Source organism: Pipistrellus hanaki (assembly GCF_964339955.1).
Source record: "Pipistrellus hanaki genome assembly, chromosome: 14".
Lineage (NCBI taxonomy): Eukaryota > Metazoa > Chordata > Mammalia > Chiroptera > Vespertilionidae > Pipistrellus > Pipistrellus hanaki.
In genome coordinates this window covers 33,426,998-33,450,331 of record NC_140516.1, presented here as the reverse complement: position 1 = coordinate 33,450,331, position 23,334 = coordinate 33,426,998, and the positions used below count along the sequence as shown (strand labels likewise).

The 23,334-nt window shown below is 37.9% G+C and overlaps 1 protein-coding gene across 2 annotated transcripts in view; it reads right to left on the bottom strand.

Moving 5' to 3' along the window:
* Positions 1 to 1,766: 1,766 nt before the first annotated feature.
* EXOC6 (exocyst complex component 6) overlaps positions 1,767 to 23,334 on the bottom strand; it is a 112,935-nt gene continuing 91,367 nt past the window's right edge. For both annotated transcript variants that reach the window (XM_084904317.1, XM_084904316.1), the window contains exons 21-22: positions 3,112 to 3,224; positions 1,767 to 2,006 (exon numbers count right to left, since the gene is read on the bottom strand). In XM_084904317.1, coding sequence (XP_084760443.1) covers positions 1,874 to 2,006; positions 3,112 to 3,224 — 246 coding nt within the window. In that variant the 3' untranslated portion in view covers positions 1,767 to 1,873. The remainder of the gene's footprint in view (positions 2,007 to 3,111; positions 3,225 to 23,334) is intronic.

Here is a 23,334-nt window from a genome sequence, read left to right as displayed (position 1 = left end):
AGCGCCTACAAAGATAGCCGGGGTGGAGAGTCTCCGATATCCCCCACTCCTTCTGGCCTCTGATCTACCGCTTCACGAATCCTTCAAACGATGTCAGGTTGCTAAGTGGTTAGAGCGCATGCCCGCGCACCCAAGGGTCTCAGGTTAGACTCCTGGTCAAGGGCGCGGTACCAGGGCTTTTTAGGTTTGATCCCCAGCCAGGTCGGGGGCGTGTGGGAGGCAACCAATTGATGTGTCTGTTTCACATCGATGTTTCTCTTTCTCTTCTTCAAGGGTGAGGATAAAATAACATAAAGAGATGGTCGCGCCATTGTTGCCCCAAGCCAAAGAGAAGCAGATAACCCAGAGCTCCTTTGGGGTCTCAGGGACCACATTCACCACCTCCTTCCCCTTCAGAGACCCCCGCCCCAGACTACAGAGTTGCTTTCCGCTTTGCATTGCAGAGCTCCAAATGCAGCCGCTCTCCCAATTTGGGACCCCTCGCCGGAGCCCATGCCCTGGAGGGCTGGGTAAGGCACACCAGCGACACCCACATTCCAGTCTTCAAAGAGAGCTAGCTAGCTAGCTGCTCTACCCTCCTGTAGCAACTTCTAAGAATTACCGTGTTTTCCATGCAAAGTTTTACAAGTGTGAAAAACCTTAGGATAAGAGATGGTCAAAGGAACAGTTTATTTTGTTTTAGAGACACCCCATTCCAATAACTAGGGACTAATACCCTTTCCAAACCAAGCAGTTGTTTTAAATCAAGAAGCTCTGAATAGATGCTCACTTTCAATAACTTGCTCAACCTCTTTTATATTTCATCACAAAATCAAGAAATGTACATATAATTCTTTACACTTATTTTACAGAGTCAAATGGAAGTTTCTTACAGGCATAAATCCTGAAAATGTAAAAGGAGCACTCAGCATAAATACAGTGACGAGAACATAAAGATCAGACTGCTGTTTCCATTTGGACTGCGGTCATTTACACAAAGGAAAATGTATATTCGTTTTAGGTTTTCCAGAGTTCATTTGGTTTGGCTTGTTGCCAAGTGAGGGTCCGGGAGGGAGACCTGCTATTTGAAGGCAGTAACCTGACCCCTGTGTACCTTGTGTGCAGGAACACAGCTACCGTCGCACAAGCTGCACCTGAAGTGGTTACCCCACTTACTTCCTGTCCTCTCTTTTAACTTGACCCAAACCAAATAAATTCTGGAATGGGGTCAGCTGCAGACAATATAGTTAGAAATATTACCCCTGCTGAACAGAAACATTGCATCTTTAGAAAATCCAAACACTTGTCTTCATATTCAGAATGATTACATTAAGCCACCCAAGGAGAACAAATAATTCACATTCTTACTGGGTTAAATCAAGGTTGATTTCAGGGACCTTTAAAGATTTACCTATTTCCCCCTCAGAATCAGCAGAATTAGAAAATTTTTGTCCACTTAAATTATATTTAGGTGAAAGTAAAAGCTAAAAGTCAGAAAATGACAGTGAAACAGTCCCATATCAGACATGATTGCATTCCAAAACCAGATTCCGATGGAAAAACAAACCAAACCATCATTCAAGTCTGAATAAAAAAAGATATGTAGAGGCATAAGTTTTTCTAATGTATTTACAATCAGTTTCATATACAATTTTGACCTGATTTACATATATTTTTAAAAGTGAAAAATTAATGTCACATTTTCCATATATAAAATAGTATTCAATTATTTAAAAACCCATACAAATGATATTTATTACTGTCTCTCATTCCAGCTCTCATCAGCGTCTTTTCTTTTGTGTTTTTTTAATTCTGCAAACGGCAGCTACCACAGCCAGTTGGAGATAATGTTCAGTCACGAATCTGGTGTCTCCGAGAGCGAGGGATGTGAAGTCTATGTGTGCTGGGACATACCGTTCACCAAACTCCGCAGCTGCTTCATGACTGTCTCTATCAACTTCTGTTTGTCCCGGTCATTCTTCCTGAACTGAGCAAATATATTGTTCTTTTTGCTAGTATCCTTCATCCTAGGAACACATGTGAATGAAGAAGCTTAGTAAAAGAAATCATAAGCTATGCTGCCACAAGTAAAGTATCCTGGGGGGCTCTGAATTATCTAACATTAAGCTTATGCTTGAAAAATACCTTTCAAAGAAAAGAAGTACTAATAGAATTAGGGAAATAAGTACCACACAAAAAAAATTAGCAGCTTTATTCTACATCCTCTATAAAGGGGTATTTTTGCATTAGCATATAAGTCTAAAGTATATTATTTTCTAATATTATACTATTTTCTAATACCATTCCATAAAGTATGCTAATATACATACACTCTATTAACTGCAAATTACAATCATAGCAAGATAAGGTAAAAGGAAAAATAACATTAGAAAATTTAAAGCAGCAATTTTTATTTTATTTTTTTTTTTGCCTCAGTGGTGTTTCATGGTATTGTAAAATAAAGTTACATGTATTTTAAACAGTTTTTTCCTCCCAAGTAAAATACACCACAGACATTTTGAAATGTGGGGAAATAATATACACTTTTAATTCAACAATTAAATTTTAATAGTGATACTTAAAATGAAATATGATTGAGTAAAAAAAATCTGCCACATAATTTGGCAGAATCTAAATTTGTATTATTTTTAATTGGACAAGATACACCAGTAAGTGTCCTGTTACTTCAGTTTTTACTGTGTTACTTTTTAAATCACATGCTTCTCTGCTACAGAGAACCCAGGCCCATACCGGTGGGGTTTGGTAGCACTCACTGGTGGCAGACATTCCAATTGCTAGCCACATTTTACAAAATAGCTTCTTTCCGATGTTATAGCATAAAAAAACATAGTTCCAGTTCTCCCTTGTCTCAAGCAAACACATTTCTAAGGGCAATGAAGCCTGCTATTGAGGGTACAGTAGGAAAAACGTTTTGTTCATGTTAACATAAATAGCAATCTCATACACTAACATTAACGGGCAAAAAAGAGGCTTATGTTTTGGTCATTAAAATGGACTGAGCCTTTAAGCTCCCTTTAGACATTTCTCTTTTGATGAAAATCTCTAGTTCTTTAATCACTGAGTCACAAAATGCTAAAATATTATGTAAAAAAGTTTTCAGAGTATACTCACTTCTCCAAAAGAGTAAGGGCTGTGTTTGGATTCACCCGGAGGTACTTAGAAGCTGGCTGTCCATAATCAGCTAGATAAGTAGACCAATCCCAAACCATAAACAGGTCAAGGAGCTGAGAAAGATGGGGAAATGTTAAACCAACTTTTAGCTGCTTACCTACAGCTTATACGTAAGTATACGCCACTCTAGATTCACTGTAACATGGCCTGCTTCTTACATAAAACAGAATAAGAAAATTCCCTTTTGAAACTTCATTAACTGCACTTTATAATCAAAATGGTATTTACTATCTTTTTACTTTTGAAGTCATTAACATTGTCAGGGGTTGCTTTTTAAATAAAATACTTGATTGCATTTTGAAATAAGTATAAAATGAAAACAGTTAATATTAACTATATTAGGTATAGAGATTTAAGCTTTATACATTATTCGTTTCATACTCAAATTTAATAAATAAGGTTTGGTGAAGAGTGTTAAAGAACTTAAATTTAACCTTTTCTCTTAGAGGTTAAGTATGTTTACCTTTCTAAGAAGCCATTTGCATCTAGACTTTCCCAAAGTAATTTAAACCAAAAGCTCGGATAATCTCAATTAAGTGCATTAAACAACCTCTGCTGGATTCTCCCTGGTGATAGATCCTCAGTAGTCTTATGAAAGGAGGGCTTCAGGACTCAGCATGTTAACTCTAGGCAATCATTTTGTGTAAACAAACAACAACAAAAAAAGAAACCCTCTTGTTTTCTGTAATGTTTTAAAATCGACTATTTGCTTTATAATCTCCAGTTAGGACTGTTGTCAAATATGGAAGTAATCTTTTAAAAGCAATGCCAGGCCTAAACCAAAGCACCAAACTCCTTATCCAACTTTAAAACCCTAATCCCCTTTAAGCCATTTAAAACCAACTTCCTATCCCCATTTGAATTGTTTTAGAAAGCTAAATGCTTTACTTACTACCTTCCTTCAGTTTTTATATTATCCCTTCATTTTTGTTTTAACTCAGAAGTATACTGCTTTTGCTTTCAAATGAATGAAGCATTTGCATTTACTCATACGCCATTCTATTCAAGCCAACCCACTAACTGGGAGAGGAATAAAACTTCTGGGGTGGCTCAAACCTACAGAAAGTTTACAAGAAACCAGCTCTTCCTTTGGAAGATAAAGGGCTTGTTTGACTCTCTCCCCATCCAACAGACAGCTATGAATAGAGAATTTCTTGTAAAAGGAGGAAAATTCTATCATGAAAATATTAAGTACCGATATCAAAAGCCACTCTATTTTTTCTTCAGACAGCATTGGAGGCCATACCAAAATCTAAAACATTGGAACAGAAACTACACTGACACAAAGTTAAAAGAATATACTATGTAGTAAGAGAAAAGGGAACTTGTTTAAAGTTCTGTGTGATTTTTGACTGTTGCAGCAAGTACTTTTCCTTCCTTTCCCAAGGAAGAAAAGTTACTTTCATATTTTCCCACGGTGAAAATGTAAATTTGTGTAACTTTTCTGCAATGTGATTTTGTTAAGTGTTTAAGAAACTTATAGAAATGGTCATTCTCTTTGATTCAGTAATCATACTTACAGGAATTTAACTCTAGGAAACAATAATAAAGATGGACAAAAAAGTATGAGCAAAGATATTAATCTCAAAAATGTTATTTGTGTTATCAAAAAACTGAAGAGAAAAAACCCTGAAAACAGCCTACATATCAATATTAAGATAATGATTAAATAAGAAGATGTATCTATAAGACAATTATGCTGTTATTAAAATTGGTCTACACAGAATTTTAAGCAGCTGGGGAACATGCTTATAATAAAATTACTACTGAAATTACATAAAGACCCATCTAAAAAGACTGGAAGAAAATTTGAGAAAATGTTCTGAATGGCTGTTATTCATGTGATGGGATTATGGGTAATGAATGTATTGTCTTCTTTATTTTCATAATATTTCACAATGGAAATGTATCAACTCTAGAGTTAGAAATAAGGTTTACATATTTATATGTTAAATTTCGATAATGACTACTCCTCACAGAGGCGTTAACAAGAGCCTCATTTTGAAGGATTCCTCTTCAGGTTAGGTATGTGTTTGCACAAGTGTGTGTGGGCATGCGCACAGTCAGCAGAAAGTAACACGTAATAACTGTATACTGGCTGTAATCTCCCTTTCTTTCCAAAAGGCATTAGCAACATGACCTTTGGGATTTGCAAGAGGAAGAGGCCTTAAAATAAGTCTGTTTTTCTCTTGTGCGGATCTACCCCCAGGTGGGAAAGGAGGAGCCCTCTTAATTAAAAACCTACACCAACTCCAACTGTGAATATAGAGCTGGTTCTTCTACGGCACCAACACAGAGTTTCCTAGATAAAGACATATTATACTTACACTTTTCACATATAGCCAGACAATCTTACCCCTAGACATTACAAGAACCACAGAATTTAACCTACCTGCCCACATGTAGACAAATCTAATCGACATGCTTTCAATTTTACACTAATACTTCATAGAACTACATATAGTGGCAAGTTAACTTGAAGACAGCTATAGAGATCTGCATAAATCTGCACATTAATGGTGAAGGAATGCATTGCCAATGTGGATAAAAGGCTAAGCACCTAGATAACATTCATTTATTCATTCAACAATATTGACAGCTCACCTATGAGGAGGCAGCGAAGTAGCATCTGTGTTAGGCATCAGGATATAGTATTGAGCAAGACAAAGTCCCTGACCTCAAAGAGTTTACATGATATGAGGAAAAGGTGGAGAGGCAGACAGTTAACAAGGAAACAAGTAGTATTTTGATGTTAGTATGAAGAAATTATTTTTAAAAAACTATTCACACAAAACCCGAGTATTTTAAACTACCATCACACATAAGGAAGCTACTATCAATTTAATATTAAGTAAGACAGAGACTACTGATTTATGTAGCAGCCAAATTGCTCATTGTTCTCAGCCCATGAATCCAGTGGCTGTAGACTTGAGCACTATTTCAGTGTCTATGTCCTAAGGTTTACATGGACGTGGGTGGAGAGGAGATATGGGGCCAGCAAGCATGCTGATCTCATATTCTGATTTCTCATGTTCATATGTGTAAGGATTTTTCAAATGCACCACACTGCATCAATAAGTAAATAGAAACAAACGAGGCAGGAAAACGCATAAGTGTCCAACAGAGATATTCGGGGAAAACTGGCTGGTTGATGATGGCAGACCACTATTCCAAGTTTACTTAGGCTTTCTTCTTAGGCTTCTCGAGTAAAAAAATGGCACCCTCCAGCTCCCTTTGGCTGTGCTGACACTCTCTGAAGAAGGCCCGTGTTGGCCTGCAGGCAGACGGGGGCCAGTGAACGCAGACAGCTGACTTCCCCATCTCTCCCAGGATCTGACTGGAGCAAGGATAAAGCCAGATTCCCTCACAAGAAAGCCCTGGGTCTACTATGGAATGTGTTACACGCTCTCCCTAGAGAGAAGCACTAATATTTCTGAATGGTCTTCCTGTATCCCTTATCCATAATTATAAGGTCCTTTTTCATTTAAAAAAATTTTAAAACGAGAATGTTATGGAACAAATGCTATACCAGGCCGATTGATGGACTGAACCCATTTCTGTAGATTGCTACCCATGCCTGCTTTGACTAAGATGCATGATCTCTGATCTTTGGGATGGTTTAAAAGAACATGACTGCTCTGGAGCCAGAGTGTGACAGGAGGGGATGAGGACACGGGAGTGATGACAGGTACAACCACTGACACTCACCTTCCCTCCACGCAAACAGTCAGCGCCTTGGGACCTGCCTCAGGTTTCCTGAGATGCACTACGTCCTTAACAGTAAAACCTTACTATGGAAAACCTCACTGCTCTGTCTCGAGTTTTGCTTCCGTAAGATGGCAATACATAAACAATACACATACTATTAATCACACCAAATCTCTCGCAGTCTTTTAAATAAACAGTAAGACATAGTCTCAACAGGTGAATTTATTATTTAACATATATACCTTAAATTCAAAGATGTAGATCAAATATGAACAAAAACAAAAATCTCCCCTAGATTATCCAAGAGCAATTTTACAATTACTTATTAAAGGATAAAGTCAGGCATATTATAATGAAAATCGGTATTAAGTTCTATGAATGGGTTTGTTCCAATAGTCAAGTCAAGTAATTCCACCTTAAATCCTTTTGGGAAGTAAGCAAAGTATGGATCATATAAAAATGAACAGCAAAATAATGTGCCTCAGTTCTATCTCATGATTTATAAGATTACCTAAAATTAGTATCCTAACTTTTTTTTCACCAAGGATTCAAAAATACCCTTCATAACTAATCTGATAACATAAAGTGGATTTATGCCAATATTTGTAAGTGAGTTGTAAGTTTCACTTCCTCAGCGTTCCCTGTGTGTGTCCACCAAACAAAAAAATTCAGCTTACGGAAAGAAATGGTTGCATGGGTGGTCCCATTTATATGCTCAAATAGTTGAATCACTGAAGAATTCGTCTGTGTCATCACATTTAGCTTGCTGACAGTTTCCCATCCTAAGTCTCACCCTATGTCTACACCCCAGAAACTTGGGGTCTCAGACCTGTTGAGATCACTTTGTGCAAATGACACAATGACTCTAGGCCGATTTAAAACCATTCTATGGAACTCGAAGTGACTTTTTGCCTTTGTAAAAGTGAACCCAGAGTGCAGGTCATTTTTTCCTTGAATCTGGTTTAGCTTTCTTTGTTTTGGGTCTTTTGGGTTTTGCTTTTGAAGCACCTCAGGGGCAGTGACCCAAGACAGAAGATAAATAAAGTTAAGCCAACCTCAAGAGAAAAGCAATTGGGGATACCAGGTTTGCTTTTGTAAATGTGAACAGTGACCTGGGGGCTCAGGGTCAACCTTCGTCCCCCAAAGTCCCTTTTCCCAAACACCAAATCCACCTGGGACCTCAGAGCTGCTTTGCAGATTCCAAAAGTAAACCAGGAGATCGTTTTTCCTTTGCCTCCAAAAAACAAAACCAAAGCAAGGTTTCCTAGAGGGCTTCTGAGATTTAAACAACACAAAAATCCTAAACCATAATACAGCTTTACGGAAGAAATATGAGTAATTGGGCACGGGGGATTCAAGAAAAATGGGTCTTATTAAATTAGCCACAGTGGGGAAAATACAAGCCCGTTTTCTAAACAGAGGTTGAAATCAAATAATAAGCTATATGATTTTTAAAGTACTTGACTTTACCCACTTTCCAGCTCTCTGAAAACAGCACGTTTGGAAAAATCCACATTCAGCACGGAAGAGAATCTTAAGTAGCAGACAGAAAAGGCTAGGGCAACGCTAGGAAGAAGCAGTATTGTGCCTCCACACCCCCTCACCTTTTGGCTCTCTGCCGCACCTGAGGCCTCGCCCCACACTGGCCTTTTTCAGCCAGCCCTTCCGCTCCCCTCGGCTCCCTCCGTGTGAGGACCAGGAGGAGCTTTGAGTAGAGGTTAAAAGGCACCGGTCTCTTCAAGTCACCTCACCCAGGTGGACTGCACACACAGAGGTTGACTGTTCAAGTATTCTTGATGGTAGGCTATGTCGTAGTCCTAGATAACTGCTTTCCATCCCTACTATTCCCACTACTGTCCTAGTTCCGATAAAGGAATCACCCCTGAGGCCTCTGGTCTTGCCCATCCCCATTGCCTCTCCCTTCTAATACGCCAGATCCATCAACCTTTACACGCCAATGCCAGAGATCCAGCTAAAATACAAATTTGATCACACCATTCATTTGCTTGAAACCTTCAATGGCTTCCCAAGTCTCACATGATAAAGTTTAAGTTCTTTAACATGACATAAAAAGTTATTTTGCGCCCAAACCGGTTTGGCTCAGCGTTAGAGCGTCAGTCTGCAGACTGAAGGGTCCCAGGTTCGATTCCGGTCAAGGGCATGTACATTGGTTGCGGGCACATCCCCCGTGGGGGGTGTGCAAGAGGCAGCTGGTCGATGTTTCTCTCTCATCGACGTTTCTAGCTCTCTATCTCTCTCCTTTCCTCTCTGTAAGAAAAATCAATAAAATATATAAAAAAAAAAAAAAAAGTTATTTTGCACCTGATCCAAGTCAACCTTACAGCTTCTTCTCCTGACTTATAACTTAAACTCCTAAACGAGAAATACTCGGAACTCTTATAAATCATGAAATGATAATCCTGTACGTTTATCACTTTCTTCTCTGAGTAGAGCCTCCTTCTCCTCTTCCTCCAGGTAACTTAGTGATTCCATAAAGTTTAAGTCGGGACTCACTTTTCTCAGGAAGCCTTCCCAGACCAGGTGGTCTTGTTTGGGTTGGCCATTCCTCTTTTATAGCACCCTCCATATATCCTGAGTAGTTTTCACAACATATTAGCATCATGCGTTAATTTCTGTCGATTCACTAATGAATCAAGTATCAATTAATTCCTTTTGTAGTTGGGTGACTCATAGCTACCTCACCCCTGTCTCTTTCCAATATCCCAATAGTTGAAGTGCCCTGTCTTCTTGCTAAAAATGACCTTTGTAAGTGCCTCAAAGCTGGTGACTTATTTTGCTTAATATCTGTATCTTCACATTTGGCCCAGTTCCTGGTATAAATTAAATAAATACATGTTGAGATGAACTCATAGGTTACCTGACACAGAATTTTAAGTCTACACTGAACCCACATCTTACATACTAATAAGATGACTATGTTATTTTATGTTACATGTAAATTATTAATAATTAAGACACCTCTGAATTTTTAGTAATATCTTATAATTATTATGAAAGCCACACTAGTTCATTTTATTGACTGATTTATTTTGTGCTATAGAATATACTAAAATATTTTATAACCAAAGTTCTGCTCCTGAGATTACCTTTTGTCAACCAGTGGTGACACCATCAAACATGTTAAACATTTTTGGGTCATACATTTAATTTTCTCTCTAGATCCATTACAATATCTGCCACCATTTGGTTGGGAACAGGTATAGCAGATAGTTATGTAATGACTTCACCACTGGAGCTCAGACTTCCAATATTAAGGATATCAAACCCTGAAACTCATGATTAGAGATGTTTGCTAGATTTTCAATTCTCCCTGATGAGTCATTTTGGCTCACTGAAGCAATGAAGAAATAAGATCTGCTTGTATGACCTGACTTTGGAAGAGTTTGAACAATGAAGGAAGACAATACAGATTAGCCAATGAAGAAAAAATGGATGCCAATGTATCTATACACAAGGATATATTAGAGAGTGTAGCTGTTCAAATGAAGAAAGACTGCCTGGGGTTTCTTTGTGTATTCCTTCATAATACACTTGTTAAGAAGAAAAAGGGGGCTCTATCCAGTTTTGCTCAATGGATAGAGCTTTGGCCTGTGGACTGAAGAGTCCGGGGTTCAATTCCAATCAAAGGCACATGCCCAAGATGCAGGCTCGGTCCCCAGTAAGGGTCATGCAGGAGGCAGTCAATCAATGGTTCTCTCTTATGATTGATGTTTCTATCTCTGTTTCCCTCTCTTCTTCCCTCCCTCCTTTTCACTCTCTCTAAAAATCAATGGAAAAAATATCCTCAGGTGAGGATTAACAACAACAAAACACAAAAAAGGAATTTAAAGGTTTTGTATCCTCACTCATTTTATTTCTTTCTAATCTTATAATAGATTTTATAGTCTTTATTTGAACAATTTTTCAAGAAATATATTTTGGCCCTACCCAGTTTGGCCCAGTGGATAAGAGTTTGGCCTGCAGACTGAAGGGTCCCAGATTCGATTCCAGTCAAGGGCACGTGCCCGAGTTGTGGGGGGCATGCAGGAGGCAGCCAATCCATGATTCTCTCGCATCATTAATGTTTCTATCTCCCTCGCCCTTGCCCTTCCTCTCTAAAATCAATAAAAATATATTTTAAAAAAGAAACATATTTCATTTACTCTCTTCTAGAATCTAAAAGGCACTTCTCTTATGCTAGACAATTTATTAACCCCCAGTCATCTAGTTATTTGCAAACCTGATTGTACATGTGATTACATTTTGTCAGGTATAATAATTTGCTTAATAAACTTGTCAAAACACTTGCTGCTTAGTTAGTTTTCCTACAACCTCACAGCATAATTAAATATGAAAAATGGGTGGTAACCAGACTATACCAAAGCTGATTCACTGAGGCAGGAGTACCTAGCATGAAGCCATGGCTTGCTTTGGGGCCTGATGCTTTCCTGAGAGCTTAGGAACAGATTTCTGGGACAGGCCAATAGTGACAACACTGTGACATCTGGCTACGCAGGTATCCACATGAACTTCAAAATGGGCCATAAACTTGAAGATGCAGCTTAGTTAAGAAGCAGCTATTGGTACAGAGCTTCAGCAATGGCTATACACTTTCACTACAGGTTTTAACAGCAAAACACAAAAAGAGAAACCAAATAAAAACAACAGGGGAAGGGCTTATTTTCTTAGGAAGATAAATGCTGCCTTCAGAATCAAGTGCTTGTGACCTAAGCTCTACAATGCTTGCGCGATGTGAATCTGCACTACGGGCAAAAAGAAATCCCTACCTGACCTCTGGGTAACCTGAACAGGAAATGAGGACATTTCTAAGCAAAATAGGCTGTGTCATCCTGCTAAAATAATTGTTTCCATTGACACTGTGCATAAACATCTTACATGAGGCCACCAGAAAAAAACTCAATCCATTGCATCTCTTCTTTATCTTTGTTTTTTGGTTAATCCTCACCTGAGGACACTTTTCCATTGATTTTTAGAGAGAGTGGAAGGGGGTCGGGGGGGGGGGGGGAGATAGAAACATCAGAGACACACTGATTGGTTTCCTCCTACATGCGAGCTGGCCCAGGGATTGAGCCAGCAACCAACGAGGTATGTGTCCTTGATTGGAATTGAACCTGGGACCCTTCAGTCCATAGGATGATACTCTATCCACTGAGCCAAACTGGTTAGGGCAGCATCTCTTCTTTGTAACACATAAACCAGAGCCTGGCCCAGGACCTTCAACACAACTAAGGTAAAGCTTGTTGATAATTAGGAAAACAAAGAAGGAAGAGAGGATAATAGGTAAGAAAGTTGGAAGCATTCTTTAAGATACAGATTAGTTGAAAATCTTATATAATAAAAGCCCAACAACTGAAATGGTGGAACAACCAGAGACCAGAATGAGCATGGCCCCTACCCCTGGCCCAGCCCCACCCCCCAGCAGGGACCTCCACCCTGATCGGGGGCATGGCCAGCCTGCAAATCCCCTGCAGTCCTTACCCCAGCTGGCCCTTCTCTCCAATAGGGACTTCCCACCCTGATCCAGGGGCCCAATCAGGGCAGGCTGGCCGGCTCCCACCCATGCACCAGGCCTCTATCCTATAAATAAAAGGGCAATATGCAAATTGACTCTAATGGCAGAATGACCAGAATGAACACTCGACTAGTCACTATGAGGTGCACTGACCACCTCTCTGTCCCTTTCCCTGGTTGGCAGGCTCCAACTGCCCAATGGTGAATGGGGAACTGGGGGTAGGTAGTGGGGGACATGGGTGGTGCCAGGCCAAAGCCCCTGCCCAACCAGTCACCCCACACACAGAGGGCAACCCCAAGTGGGGATGGGGCTGGTGAGCAGGCAGAAAGGCTGACCTCTCAGTTCCTCCCCTCGGCCAGCAGGCTCCAATCACCTGATGGCGAACTGGTTGCCTGTAGACAGCCAGGGAATATGGCCCTAATTACAGGCCAGGCCTAGAGACGGTACCCGGGCACGAATTTTGTGTGCCAGGCCTCTAGTCAATTAATAAAATATTTTTTAAAAAGAAATTAAATTCTTATCAATAATTGAGTAATTAAGAGTATTCAATGGTTTTGAACTCAACAAAAGCTACAACTTAAAAATAAGTCACTTTTTTCAGAATAATTAAAAAACATCTGATATTTGGTTATGGTGCTTCAGAATGTTAGAGACTGACACCTTTTGATTGGGGACAATCAAGCTCCTCCAATGTCTCGCCTAATCAATATCCTATGGATATTATTGGTTTTCTAAGTATAGTTCATTTGGACAAAAAAATGCTATTTCATGACACCAATACTATATTTATTCACAGGCCCTATTAAATATTTAAATATTTAAACTTCTCATAAACTATTCTCCCAAACCAGAATATCTAATGAGGGGAGGGGGGGAGAAGGAACATTTGTAGTCAATAAAAAATAACTTAAAAAAAATATTTCTTGTAAGCAAATAATAGAAAGTTTGGCAAAAATGCAAATTAATGTTGAGAGGAAGGATAAAGTTACCTGTTGGATAGTGCCAATATTGAGATTATATACAACAATTAATTTCATAAATGTATAATATTTATCAAAGGCCAGATTATCACTATCTTTTATTGCTGACAGGCTATTCTAAAAATTTTACCCTACCACTCTGTGAAAGAAATAGCAAGAATATTGATAATTAAAAATATTTAAGTTTGAGACTGTCTCTCTTTACATTATGCATTGGCTTACAATTGCCAGTCTCTGGAGACAAAGACTTATTCCTTGTGGAGCACATTTGAAAATTCACCAAAATTAATCACAATAAAAAAAAAAATGCTTGTATTATAAATAAGGAATATTCCCTATTTTACTACATGCACACTTACACAAATAATTGTCCCCATAAATCTGCTAATATTTTTGTCATATAGCTAACTTAAGCACTTCTCTTAAAAATAATTCTGGTTGGTTTATTACTTTGAGCGTTATTTTGGCAATACCCAGTAAATTCTACTTCACAAAAAGCAGAGAGAAATATAATTGCTCAGTATGTAAGTCTAAGGATATTAACTGTAGCATTATTTAGATGTAGAAACACTGGAGACCCCATAATGTCCAAAAAAAAGAGGAGCTGTTTAATAAATTATGGTATATTTATTTTTCCATAGGAAGAAATGAAAAATAAAGCAGATTCATATTTATGAATATGAAATTCTTGCAGTGTTGCATGAAAAATGTAAATTATAGCATAAATGACCCATTTCCTCCCCAAAAGTCAAGACCTCTACATGTGTTCACACAATGTCTGTGTATAAATGCACCTTATTGGAAGGTCTGCAGGGAAACACAGAGATGGCTCTGAGAAACTGCTTTGTCTTTATACATTTTTACATGTTTGTTGGCTGGTTTTAAACAGTGAACATGCGATGTCAATGTCCTGATTTAATAATATAGTTATGTAATAAATGCCATGGGGGAGCTGAGCAGAGTGTACACAGGACCTCTCAACTATATTTGCAACATCTTGAGAGACTCTAATTTTTATTACGTAAGAATAAAAATACTTAAAAACCAGTGAGCATGTGCTATTTTTATGATTATGGTGTCTGTTTATCGGGTTTTCAAAAAATTCTTTTAGAAGTAATTTTCTAAACTACAAAACAGCTCTAACCTAACCTTTAAAAAAAAAAAAAAAAGCCTTCATTTATTCTTTTATTTTCCTGTCTTTATGTAAATTAATTTTCCTGACCAATATCATGTTCTTTCTCTCTGAAGAGCTTCTTTTAACATTTACCGGTGATAAATCCTTCCAGTTTTGTTAGTCTGAGCGTTATGGGTTAAATTGTGCCCCTCCCCCAACCAATTCATATTTTGAAGCCATAACTCCCAATGTATCTGTATTTGGAGATAGGGCCTCTCTAACCTGTATTCTTAAATGAATCACAAGAGTCTATGAATTCCAAATTCATATCAATAACTGAAGGTTATGAGCATAAGTCACGTACGTAGTTAAGCACATAAAGTGTAAAGTACCAGAATTATGACACCGGAACTAAAGAGGACAAAAAGGCTAAAGTCATTTAGGTTCAGACTAATCCTTTATGATCCAAGCTCTCCCAAAGGGCAGCATACTTTTCTAATATCTGGACCTTAAGGTAAACTCTGTGAGATGTCTGGTCTTGCTGTATTCAGGAGTAAACCCACATACATCTTCCTCTAATTCTCTGGCACTTCAAATGAATTGAGGATTCTCTCAGGGAAAAATGCTCGCTGGAGGAGCTGTGTGAACAAGCTTGTTGTCCTGCTACTGTATCTAGTCAAGCATTCAGATACTACAACTTTGGCAAATCCCATTAATACTTTAAGAAGTCAAAGACTTTAAGACTTCTAAAGAAAGTTCCTGTGAAATAGTCACTGGGGCAAGTTTAAGCAAGCAGAGTGTGTATAAAATATAGTAACAAATATAATGCAAACAAAAGAAGATTTGTTTAATTATAGTGGAAATAATTGTTATTTAAAAGTGTCTTCTTCCTCATCATAAAAGAATAAACTGGACTAGTGGCAAAAGAATTGTATGTTATGATGCCTTAAGATTAGAAACAGAAGGCAGAAATTTCAAAGTCGAGTCTTGGCAGACGCCCAGTCTCCATGGCAAGAATTATGGCCAAACAATTCCTTCACAACATCCAAGGCTTGATCATGTCCCTTTAGGTAGAATCCAAAGTTGTTCATTTTGAGTCAAATAAAATCAGGCTCTCCTATCTTTCAATGGTGAAGCACATCTGAACTTCTTTCCTAAACTTTCTCCCCCATGGGGAAGCATGGTAGAGAAGGATTATCAGACTGTACAAAGGGCGGAAGAAGTAGAAGGGTATAATGAGAGCAAGGAGATGGGCGCCCAGAGTACTTCCCTTATGAAGCAATGCTTCTGGAAGGAACTATGCTTCTCATAGCTCGCCATGATGTAGACCAGGCACGCCAGCCTTGCCATCCTGGTGAAGTATGATAAGTACAGGCAGAAGGCAGCTGACTTAATCAATTAATGACCTCTTCAATGCAAGCTTCACATAATTCACTAATTTTATTTTTATTTCTTAAAATATATTTTTATTGATTTCAGAGAGGAAAGGAGAGGGAGAGAAAGAAACATCAATGATGAGAATCATGGATTGGCTGCCTCTTGCATGTCCCCTCCTGGCGATCGAGCCGACAACCCAGGCCTGTACCCTTGACAGGAATCAAATCCGGTGCCCTTCAGTCTGCAGGCTGACACTCTACCCACTAAGCCAAACCAGCTATGGCACAATTCACTAATTTCAGTGATGAAGATTAGATATGCCATGGAAAAGACTTCTTCCAGAAATAAACTGTAAACATTTTCCCTCAAACATTTCACTAAATCATTAATATATAGTTAAAATAGTTCAGGAAACAGTTTCACAAGGTCGTATAAAAGTTATTGAAAAGCAGGAATACTCCACTTTGTTTCCTGATTTCCTACACAGTAGAGTCTTCCCAACATACCATTTGGATACTTCAGAGAGGAAGAGAAAGGTAGAGAGTATCATTGATTGGTTGCTCCCCGCACGCCTCACTCTGGGGATCAAGCCCACAACCCAGGCGTGTGCCCTGATTGGAATTGAACCATGACCTCCTGGCTCATAGGGTGACGCTCAATCACTGAACCACACCAACTGGGCTAAAGTTAACTATTTATAATATTAAAAAATAAACCAGAAACCTCCAAATCCATACAAAGAAGCCACTGTGAAATGTGGTGAACCACATGATCAGTAATTAATAGTAATCAATCATCTGTAACTTAGACTACCAAAATAATCACCTAACTGTTCTTCCTGATTATAATTTTGTCCCTTTTCAATCAATTCCCCTTAGATTGGCCAGAACATTTTAAAAATGAAAATCAGAGCATGATACTAACCTGCTTAAAACCCTGGAATGCCAAACTCCTTAACAAGGCCCTACATGATTTGGCTGGTACTCTCCAATTTCCTCTGCACCTCTCTGCCCCTTGCTCACTGCACTGCAGCCAAGCTATTAGCCATTCTCTTCCTGGATAGCACCTCAGGACTTTGACTTGCTCTCCCCTTAGCCAGGTGTGCTATCTCCCCACATCTTCCCATTTCATTCAGATGTCTGCTTACATGTTGCCTCCTTAAAGAGTTTTTCCTTGACAACCCAATCTGACGTGGTCCACCTCACCCCCAGTCACTATCACACTGATCTGCTTTATTTTTCTCATAGGACCTAAAGCTATTTGAAACGATCACTGTTAGTTGTGGATCTCCCTCTACCAAAATGAGACATGACAGCAGGATCTTGGCTATCTTTGCTCACTATTGTATCCCCAGCCCTCAGTGCAGTGCTCAGAGCAGGTGCTCAAATATTGGTTGAGTAAAGGAAGAAATATCTGAAAACAGGGCAGGTCTTGGTGACCTGGCTTGCCTGACAACCTTCAGTTTCCCTAGAACAATGGTGGTTAGAGGACCATGGTTACGTCATATATGATACCTCTGAAATCTTTTAAAAATCTTGGGAGCTCTTCTCAGAAAAACACACACAAGCAAAATTTTGCACAAATCTCTTTAAACCAACCCAAAGCGTCCCCAAGTACAAAGGCATGTAAGAACATTTGTGCAATGCAATGCAATCTATATTATAACCAATTCCAGTCCACAGAGAGTTGAAGGCTAAGGGGGGGATAAGGGGAGAATAAATAAAAAGCTGCAAAATCACTCCTAACAGATTTCTCTACAAAACGTAGAATATAAAAATGGTCAAATGAGTAATAGCCATGGCTAATGGCTGCTTAGTCTCTTCACATAGCATACTGTATTGAGAAGCCCCAACTTGGAATTATTCATGAAAGAAAATGGCAAATGTGTTGATGGCATGCATGGTAAGAAAACAGATCTGAGAAGTTGCATCTTTAAAAATGGCATAGACTATACTGTACTCTTGTTCTAACTGAATGGGATTGTACCGGACCAGGAGATGAAGAGAGCAAGTCAAGTTCCAGAAATGGATAAAGTTAAACACACACACACACACACACACACACACACACACACACACACTAAAAGGGATTGGCTTAATATTCCTAACAGTCCATGCACTCTCTAGAGGCAAAGAAACTTCCCCGAGTACCATTAATAACAAGATGCATGTGTAGGGTCACAAAATGACTTTCAAAATATATTTTTAAGTTATGTCAGATCAAAGAAAAGATGGCAGAAAAAAAGAATAGATTCAGGTGTAAGAGTCCTCCCTTGCCTGGTCAGCTAAGAGACCCACTGAACAAAGTCACTTTTGTTCACCTTCCCTCCTCTTTTAGTATCTGCAAGCGCATAGGCTAAGTTAAAGTACAAAATAAACCACCTGGGGGGGGGGGGGGGGAAGTCTGCAGGTTCTAAAGGACTTAGAACTTTCTCATCACATTTTTAGTACCACTAAATAGTAAGAGCCACTATTGTCTTTGTGGAAGTTTGGCTTTGTTTTAGGGTTCTTATTTTGGTATTAGATTTTTTTTTTTTTGTCTTAAGGTGTAATTAACTTGAAAAAAGTCACTTCAACTGTATTTCCTTTTTAATAGTAGGAGACCTTTCTACAACACAGAGAAAACAGAACTTACTTTGATTATTTTACCAAAATATCTCTCCTTCAAACTTTTCCATCTCATTTACAGTGTATTAGTAAGGTGGCGGGAGGTGGGGGGGGGGAGGGAGAGGGGGAGTAGCAAATATATTCTTTCTTTCTCTCGAAGTATGCACACTGTGGCTCAATAACAATAGCCTTGATGATTCACTAAGGAATCTAACAACTGTTAGGATTTGAACTCCACATAAGCTGGTATTTTAATTTCCCCACTTAAGTCTTTTCATTCTTCACAAGCAATCCTGTGTTACTGTTTCGTGCTTCTGAGAAACAAGTTATTCTGTATGACTGACTGCCCGGTTCCCTGCAACTAAGCAGCATTAATCTTCTGGTAATTATCATCTTTCACACAATCATCTAAAAAAGGAAGTTCCACAATTTTTTTTTGAAAACTTAACTACTACTTTTCATCATTTTTGTATTATTTGCATTTTAATATTTAAATTACAAAGATCTACTGAAAGGCTTATCTATTTGCTGCCATAGGGCTCTGTTATATCCGGTCCAGCCCTAGGAATCCACACACTAATGTATGCAACAGTGGTCCAGGTACCTGGGTGTTTTCAAACTGTGTACTATATAACTGCTCTGCAGGATAGCCAGGCTTCTCGTTTGTGAAAAGTATTTAGTAATCAAACAGGTTTTTGGAGAAAGAGATACACCTTTACTCTAGGGTTTCTCAGAGCCTTTAATGTGCTGATGAAACTGTAAACTTATAAGAGAGGGTCACAATATGCAGGATTTCCTAAACTTATTTGACCAGTTTACTTTCTTCATGACTCGCTATTTTAAACAACAGGAAATGCTGCTTGAAGTTCTGCTTTTATATTCAGTCATTGTTGATCACTTAAAATGTATATTGCTTTTGTCTAAATTCCTAAAATCCCCCTGTCCAAATATTTATTTATTGATAGAATATGAATTGGTTTTGGAGCAATGACAACATTTTTTAGAAATAACTTATAACACTATTTTAGTATCCATAATGGTGAACAGGATAAATAAAAAAAAAATTTACATTTGTTAATACTTTTTTACTTGAGAAGGCAGAGAAATGTATCATGTATTTTTAGAAATACTTTCATAAAAAATAATTGAAATAGAAAAAAAAATTACTGCCTTTAAAGAATGTTTGTTTATATGGAACATAACTTAAGTAGAATATGTCAATACTTAATCAGGTAGTGCAAAACCAAACAAAACGCAAACAACAGAAAAATAAACCCACAACAAAACACTTTTTAGTATAGCTAAAAAATCTGCGGGGGGGGGGGGGGGGGAGAGGCCTGCAGGGGAGGGCAGTTGGGGAGAACCAGGTCAGCAGGGGAGGGCAGTTGGGGGGGGACTAAGCCTGCAGGAGAGGGCAGTTGGGGGGATGGAAGGGGGGGAAAAGGCCTGCAGGGGAAGACAGTTGGGGGGACCAGGCCTGCAGGGGAGGACAGTTGGAAACCAGCAGTCCTGGATTGTGAGAGGGATGTTCGACTGCCCATGAGATCAGGCCTAAACGGATGGTCAGGCATCCTTCAAGGAGCCAAGATTGAAGAGGGTATAGGCTGGGCTGAGGGAATTTCATGCACCAGGCCTCTAGTACTTTAATAAAACATTTATTTGAAAAATTTTATGAGATACAGATATATTTTGCAAAATTCAAATTCTCAAATTGTCTACACATGGTTCAGAGGAATGATCATTCCTTTTTTCCCTAGTTTGCCTAAAAATCAAATACCTGAAAACAGTACCTAATCCTGGATGGGAAAAGGAGAATTATAAGAAGTTTTTATAACTTAATATTTTAATAGAAAAAAGAAAATGGTATACTTGACTCATATCTAGTCTAGTTAGAACCACTTATGAGTATATCTCTCAAATATTCCCAGATTCTTAAAAGGCACTTTTAGGTATCTGAGCCCTCACTAGTCTTGTAATTCTCTCACGTGCTCTCCAGTGTGTGTCCATTTCATGCAATACTTGAGACACAGTCTTAGCCCCAAAGTGCAGTGGTCTAACCCAAATACCACACGTTCATTAATGCAATCTAAGAAGCCCCAGCACAATGTTGGTGCATTCAGAGGTTAACTAAAACTACTAGATCTTTTCCATATTATGAACCAGACTTCCTACAGGCTGTCTTTTTTTTTTTTTTTTTTTTAACTTAATTTAAAAAAGTTAAATACAGCACTTAATATATCTCTTGCTAAATTTTACTTTGTTAGCTTTGGCTTATTACTCAAGTGTACTGAGGGCATTTTGATTCTTCTATCATCTTAGGTAACTCTCCTAGCTTTATGCAATCTATGCATAGAATTAATATTTCTTCTATATATTTATCCAAGTCACTATTTTAAAAATTTGTTGATCCCAAACTGTCAAAGATAGACATCTAGAGGAGGCTGCCAGAGTCTTGACTTGAAGCAACATTTCACAAAGTAAGTTTCATGTAACACAACCCAAAATGAGTGAGAGAAGTGTTAAGTATGGGAAATGCTGGGTTACTGCAAAAATTTCTCACCCCTTACAATTCGAATGTACATGGTAAGTCTCTAAGAAACAATCAGAGTTTCTTAAACATAGCTGACTTAAAACCTTTTTGAAAAAAGAAATATTTTCTCATCTTGAGAAATTAGTATTCCTAGAAAAAACACTTTATGAAACACTGCTCAAGGGTGATAACAGTACGTTAACCAACATTCTCTGGGTAAGATATTGTTTTATTAGCTTCAATCCCGCCTGCATTATCAACCAACCTACCTAAGCTTTTTCATACTGCCTAAATGATAATCAAGATAGTATCAAATGCAGCAATGATATATTACCAGTCTAACTTATCACAAAGTGAAATAGGACCAGGTAAAGAGGATTTAGTATTAAGATTAGTGAGCCATGGGTGCTCAATTTACTGTGAGAATTATGCTCAATAAGAAGCTATGAAGGCAAGAGATATATTTTAAAAATTCCTGTTAAACTGGCTACATCTTAAAAGTTTTGGTGGAAAATTAATCTCAGTTATATAGGACACCTCATTTTCTAGTTATATTTAGTGAAATCTTTCTATGTATTAAAATGAGTTATTAAAATTATCACTAAGTACTATGTATTAGAGTCTTATAATAAAAATAATTTTAAAATGTTAAGGTTCTCATACACTGTCAAAAGAAGTTTACATATGCATTTGCAATTTATTTGAAAGATTGTAGTTAACAAAATAGATGCTCTTTGTAAAAACCAGACATGCATAAGTATATCAAAGTCCTTTATCACTTAGTGACTTAATTTCAGAACTGGGTGTACGAGGATGATAGGTTTTACTTAGAAAAAAAATTTACGTATACTAATCATGTTCAAGCAGCACGCTGAAAATTGACCGAGGCAGTATATTCACATAAAGCAGTATCAGTACTGCGAATCCTCCCCATTGTCTTTTGGGCCAGTGGGCCTTAAGATATTGTTGAGATAACTGGCTTCCATTAGCAAGCATATGATTGGCAGGATGATAAAGTCTTTTCCCTCACAGGTCAGCTATTTCCTTTTCTTGAGAAGAGGGCAATTCTGATGATCCATCTTTTAGCTACAGTCTCTCATTGAGTCCCAATTCTCTTGCCTTCAGCTTTGATATGGTTCTAACTTTCCTCTTGTATCAGCTAATACTTGTCATCAACTCCTCTATGCAGAACAGCAAATATCAGGAGTTTGACCTCAGGGCAAAGTCCGGGTGGGCAGGTAAAATTTGACCACTGGACCTACTTCCTAATCTTTCATACCCAGCAATTCACGGAGCAGTATCAAATTCAAACCAAAAAACAGAAGCATGACCCCTTATAAGTACTATGAAAAGGGCTCTTTTGCCTTTCTAAGTATACTTGAAAAGAACTGTCAGCTACCCTATTAAGACAGAAATGGATCACAGACTAGGAAAAAAAAAAAAAAAGGAAAAGTGTAGAAACTCAACTGAAATGTAAATAAAAGTGTTAACACCCTCTTTAGGTTTGGTGATAAGCTACTTCATATAAAAGTGTTAAAATAATATGCTATAAAATATCTTTATGAAGTCAGGAATGTAACACTATTGAAACTTGACATCCTTAGTTAAATAATCACTGACATTTGATACAAAAGCTTGTATCCCCTCATATTAATTAGACTTTAGTTTTCAAGACTAATTTTATTTTTGGCCAATTCCCATACTTGACATTTCACCACTTAACTGTTTATAAGTTAATTTGAAAAACAAATATAGGTGAAACATAACTTTCCTTATCAAATTATTAAATCCAGACCTCTGAAATCATGAAATTCAAGTTATGTCACAGTGGTCTAGCACCTAAAGACAAGTCCTAACTGCATCCTCTTGTTTTGGAATACAAAAGAAGAAGAACAGAGTATGATTACATTTTAACATTAATAGGCAGGGGAAATAATTTAAGCCCCTTTTAAAAATAGAAAAATCAACACATAAAAAATTAGCTCATCAGAATTTTTTATCACTAGTCACATCCACTGCATATTAACTACCAATTTTAATTACTAATATAAAATTGTGTTTTATATTAGTTATTTCTATATAAATCTTCTAAAAGTTCTACATGTGTCACAATAGACTTCAGAATTCTAAATGTTTCATAATAGATTTTTTAATTCACTTCAAAGTCTCTTAAAGAAATTACATTGATGAGGAAAAGTCAACCAGGACTTAATGCCTCTAAGTGCACACACTTGAAGAGTAAAATCAGCCAAAAAGACTTGAGATGTTTATTAATATTTATAAGTATGCCTTAATAATAATTCCCTAGGGAGCTA